Below are 6,000 nucleotides of genomic sequence, written 5' to 3'. Positions count from 1 at the left end.
TTCCCAGTCATGTGACAGCCATAAATTAGGGCCTAATGCATTTATTTCAATTTACAGATTTATTTATATGAACTGTATCTCAGTAAAATCTTTCAAATTGCTATATGTTGCATTTATATTTTTGTTCAGGGTACATACTGTACCTACCTCAATTACCTTGTTCCCCTGCTCATCGACTCGGTACTGGTACCTTGTGTATATATTATTACTTTTATTATTGCATGGTTGACTTTTCTATTATTTATCTATTTCCTTTCTCTGCATTGTTGGAAAGGGCCCGTCAGTAAGCTTTTCAATGTTAGTCTACATCTGTTGTTTACGAAGCATGTGACAAATACAATTTTATTCTATTTGTGTAGGCCACCAAATGGATTAGGACTGGAGGAGAGGGGGGAATGAGGAACATCACACAGGCGTGTGTGACAGGAAGAGCCTCTCAGCTGAGCATGGCTGTGACTTATACTTAAAGCTCTGGCTTTCCTGTGAGTCAGAACATGTGACCTTACCAATATGACTGGTAGAGTGAGGGAGGGAGGGAAGGCAGGGACCGAGAAGAAGGGGGTGTGCTAAAAATATAAAAGAACTTGAGATTTTAGTGGGCTTTGGTTATGTCATTGACGCTTAGAGGGAGGGCTTTAAGAATTGAGTCAGGGATGGTGTGTGTGTGTGTGTGTGTGTGTGTGTGTGTGTGTGTGTGTGTGTATGTGTGGGGCACTCCTGGGCCCACATAAATCACTGATTTCCCACTCATGGCACAGTGTCTGTTTTATATGAAAACACAGGTATTATATATTTAGGTGTAGTTTTCCTCAGTGGTACTGTTCTAATGGGTTGTTACTGAAACACAAACACACTAAGACACTGGAATCAGTAAATGTTGGTGTACTGTTCCTTACAGACTATGCCATCAGTGATGAGGAAGAATGTAATGTAATCATTGATATGACCTGCCATGCCATGCTACTTACTGTATATGTAGGAGGGGTTTACTTGTTTTTTGGGGGAATGGATTTAGTGGCGTCACCCGAGCAGCCAGCGCCCCTTACAAGCGCAAATCCGACAGGCTTGAATATGGCGTAGCTGATATAAAGATGTTTTCGTCATAGTAAATACTACATTTACCACGGTAGTAGTGTGATACTCTTTATTTCAACTAGCTGCTAGTGTTTTGAGTATTTCAAGCTGGATGGAAGGTTTGCCGCTAGAAGAAAAAATAAAGGGGCGGGTGCGAGTCATTCCTTGCTAGTTCCTACCTGCCTAGCCAGTCTGCTATCGTTATAGCTGATCTAACATTACAGGCTAGTGACACAGACAGTCCTCCAGGTGAAGAGTCAATTTAGACAAACACTAGCTAATAATGATAATTTTTGGACATAGCTGAGACATTTTATAGTTAACGTCGTTCGATGTGTAACAGTTATTTCTTAACGCTATTTTATTGCGCTCTGTAATAAAAAAAGCTTTCTGTAGTTTAACGTTAGTTGTATTAATTTAGCTTCTTAGCTAGTTAGTTAGCTAGACAACACCAACAATGTCGGATAACCAGAGCTGGAATTCTTCGGGTTCCGATGAGGATTTGGAGACCGCGGAATCGGGAGTCGGACAGCCTGTTGTTGGAATCGCTGAGTACAGTGGAATCCTCAGCAAGGTAACGTTTAACTGATCTGACGTCAAACCTGACTAGTTCATTAGCTAGCTAGCTAACTTTAACTACCGTAGTTAGCTAGCTCTGGGTGGTTGAGATGGGTAGCTAGAGACAGCTAGCTAGCCATATGCAGGGTTCTACAGTGCGACCATTTTATTCGCATATGCGCCTACCTATTTTACTGTGCGACCCGTAATTATTGTTTAGGTGCGCCTAGAAAAAAAATAAGATTGTAACTTTTTTACCTTGGTGCTCCTAAATGTTTTGTGTGCGCCTACATGTATGTGCATGTATATTCCCAATGTATGTGCTCCAAGTAAAAAAGGTTAGGGTGGAGCCCCGATCTGGCAATACACCGCAATTACGCTATGTATATTATTAGCCCAAAATACACACAGCCTATAAGCCTACTATAGTGATATGGACTAATTAAACGATAGTGTTGGTTGACAAAGTGTTAGTCCTACTGTTGTTGTGAACAAGAACCAAAGCGCGCGAGCTATTGTTTTAGTTTTTTTTTTGGTAAATGGTTTTACATTTCAAACTAGCTTGCCAAACAAAGGTAACCAAACCAGGCACACGAACTGTCTAGCTGACAGCTGACCCATCTTAACTCGACCGTGGCTTCTGGTTGGGGTTTTCTGAAAGCCTTTAATAAAACGGTAGGTCGCTAACGTTAGGCATTAGCAAGCATAATATTATCTAGGTAAGCATCTAGTTGAAAGCTGTGTGGGTTGCCATTCTAAAGTCTGTCTGACCATAGAAATAGAATGATCATTCTATTTATGTGGCCTGAATGGCCAACCCCCAAACAGGTTGAGAATATTGCACATCATAATCATGCTAAACTCACCTGCGTTATCATAGTAAGCCCTGTTCATCAGATAAATTAGTTTTAGATGGATGAATGGGTTTTTTCTTTATGTAGTTAACTGTTTCATACAGTCTTGTGAGTGCTTGCTTGCAGATAAATTAGTTTTAGATGGATGAATGGGTTTTTTCTTTATGTAGTTAACTGTTTCATACAGTCTTGTGAGTGCTTGCTTGCCACAGATTATTACATCAGATTAATGCCACAGTAGAATATTGCATCAAAACAGTAGTCAACAAATGGATATGAATTTAGAATTTAAATTAATCATATGATTCTACCTTCCCTAGTGTTTCATCATCCACTGTGTGATTGAATTTGGTTGTTGACATCTAAGTGTCTCATTTAGCCTTTTCAGACTGCAGTGGCCAACTTGTGCCGACAATGTGTCGTTACATAGGCCAAAAAAGGTATTGTGTTCGACTATCGTGCGCATCCTCGTTATAGCATGACCACATTGTGAATTCCTCCCTCCCTCATAGCTAAGTAACTTTTTAATTTGCAGTGGACCAACTACATCCACGGCTGGCAGGATCGCTGGGTGGTTCTGAAGAACAACACTCTGAGCTACTACAAGTCTCAAGACGAGAGAGAGTTTGGCTGCAGAGGGTCCCTGTGTCTCAGCAAGGCTGTCATCACTGTGAGTAGACTGCACAATACTAGAGTAGACTGCTATACTATGTTACTGTACTACTTTATAGATGCTTATAGGGCCAATCAGCAGTATAAATATTAACAAAGCATCCTCCCCGCCACTGTTTCGGCAAAAAGCTGAGTGATGGGGCTGGAGAAATGTAACCACTCTAAAGTTCATAGACGGAGCTATGGATGCAGGTACTGACCATCCATGATATCAACATTATAGTTTAAACCATGTTTTGAGGCTTTAGTGTTCATTTATATTTACTTTGTTTACAAACATTGGAGTAAAATAAGCTTATATTTTGGGTTCTGGTGATTCTTCAAGAATCAATGGGTACGTTTCATTAATTTCATTAAGTCCAAAAATTGACGTAGCAATTGCTGATTGATCCTTTTAAGTCTGTGTCCAAAACGTAAGATGAGAAAGGTTTCCTGTGTGTTAGAAACACCCAACTTCAAACCTACAACACAGTGTCTTGTCTCACGTCTTGTCTTGGTGCCCTGCCAATATCAAGATCCATCACATACTTCTGAGCTCTTATTGATTGACTCCAGTTGAGAACCAGTTGACTGAATGGATATGTGAATGATCTGGAAGTGGTACTTTATGGACAGTGTAACAAGTTAGAGAGGGATCAACTATTGACATGGATATCCATTTGATATTAACTCTGAGAGGTGCATTGGATCTAAAATGTGCAGTCCTTATAAGCAACTGAGAAATGAGAGTTGAGTGCATAATACTGTTGTTTTCATTTAAAAACAACACAGAACTCCTGATTTAGACTTATTGCTGTAGGGTAAGTAGCTCCTCAGGTGACTGCTGGTTTTAACACAACACTCTTATCTAGGGATCAACTTAGGCTCTACTCAGCCCTACTCAGATCCTTTCACAATGCATCTATCCATCAGTCTCTCCAGGATTCTGCGATGTTGATTTTGCAAATAAAATTGCCAATTCCCTGCATGTTATGTGAGGGCCTGCAAATTTGACCATTCACTGTACTGTTTTTGCATAAAACTGTCAAATCGTAGAAATGTTATCACATAAAACTGACCCATTGCCGCAGTACAAAAAGAGGGTCTGCTTTTTCAACCCATCACCACACAAATATGGTTCAATAAAGCGACACGGCAACAAACATTTTCCATTGTCAGTGCATTTTTGTGACAAAATCACAACACATACTGCCATGCACGATGTCAGAATTGCTGTAGCAAAATCAACCATTTTGCCCACAAATACCACAAAAACTCCATACATAATCCTGGAGAGGCTGATCCTTCATTCCTTGAAGTAACCACTGATCTAACAGTATAAGGATCAAGGCTAGGTGACAGCTATCATAGATTTGACTAGTCCAATTATGTCATTCACTGATAACAAGGAGGATAATGACATGAATGACAAAGGTTGGGTTCAAAGGTCAGGTTCTCATGGTAACTGATGAATTAACTGCTATATACAGTGCCTTCGGAAAACATTCAGACCCCTTGACTTTTTCCACATTTTAGCTAATTTATAATATTTAAAAAAATATATCAAATTTACATAATTATTCAGACCCTTTACTCAGTACTTTGTTGAAGCACCTTTTGGCAGCGATTACAGCCTCGAGTCTTCTTGGGTATGACGCTACAAGCTAGGCATACCTGTATTTGGGGAGTTTCTCCCATTCTTCTCTGTAGATGCTCACAAACTCTGTTAGGTTGGATGGGGAGCTTCGCTGCACAGATATTTTCAGGTCTCTCCAGAGATATTCTATCAGGTTCAAGTCCGGGCTCTGGCTGAGCCGCTCAAGGACATTCATATACTTGCCCTGAAGCCACTCCTGCTTTGTCTTTGCTTTGAGACTTGTGCATGAAGCTGCTCCCCAATTTACCACAAGGGCTAGCCGGCTGCAACGAGCTGTAAGCGAGAGTATGCAAGCAACTGGTAAGCAAGCATGCAACTTAACCTCTACCGTGGCACTACTGCACTAGACTCGTCACATGCACCCTGCAGTTGCCCGCCGATACACACACACACACACACACACACACACACACACACACACACAGCGGGATGAATGAGTGACCTGTTCCCAGGCTGGTCAGAATTGTCAACCTATTCCGTCTGTATTTATTCAGCTTCATCAATTCTCTACCACTAAATATGAACTTCCACTGTAATGTTGGCCATGTTCCAGACCTGGGGAGTGTACTTTCCATAACTGAGGCTTCCATGGCTTTGATCATAAACAATTAACAAAAACAACCATAGGATTATTAAATGCCCCTGGCTCAGACACAATCTGATTAGAATGTCAAATGAGACACACCAGCTAGGCGGTGGAGAATGGTTTGCAGTCAGGAGTCATGAGGAAGGACAATTGGGTTCCAAGTTCTTGTGACTGGATTGAATACTATCTACTGCTCTTCAATTGAAGAGATTGCTTTCAGTCTGGAATGAAGACCCCCCCCCCCCCCCATCTCTTACTCATTCTATTTTTTCACTCAGTCTCCCTCCCTCTCTCTGTATGTCTGTCCCTTTCTGTATGTCTATATACAGTGGGGCAAAAAGGTATTTAATCAGCCACCAATTGTGCAAGTTCTCCCACTTAAAAATGAGAGGCCTGTAATTTTCATCATAGGTACACTTCAACTACGACAGACAAAATGAGGGGGAAAAAATCCAGAAAATCACATTTGTAGAATTTTTTTATGAATTTATTTGCAAATTATGGTGGCAAATAAGTATTTGGTCACCTACAAACAAGCAAGATTTCTGGCTCTCACAGACTTCTTCTTTAAGAGGCTCTGTCCTCCACTCGTTACCTGTATTAATGGCACCTGTTTGAAC

General features: G+C 40.8%; 1 protein-coding gene across 2 annotated transcripts in view; it reads left to right on the top strand.

The window, feature by feature from the left end:
- The first annotated feature begins 933 nt into the window (after positions 1-933).
- The window catches only part of LOC135518082 (ceramide transfer protein-like), a 56,551-nt gene continuing 51,484 nt past the window's right edge, over positions 934-6,000 (top strand). For both annotated transcript variants that reach the window (XM_064942968.1, XM_064942967.1), the window contains exons 1-2: positions 934-1,648; positions 3,022-3,156. In XM_064942968.1, the coding sequence (XP_064799040.1) occupies positions 1,532-1,648; positions 3,022-3,156 (252 nt within the window). In that variant the 5' untranslated portion in view covers positions 934-1,531. The remainder of the gene's footprint in view (positions 1,649-3,021; positions 3,157-6,000) is intronic.

The sequence above is a fragment of the Oncorhynchus masou genome, chromosome 28, assembly GCF_036934945.1.
Source record: "Oncorhynchus masou masou isolate Uvic2021 chromosome 28, UVic_Omas_1.1, whole genome shotgun sequence".
Lineage (NCBI taxonomy): Eukaryota > Metazoa > Chordata > Actinopteri > Salmoniformes > Salmonidae > Oncorhynchus > Oncorhynchus masou.
This window is presented reverse-complemented; position numbering and strand designations above follow the sequence as displayed.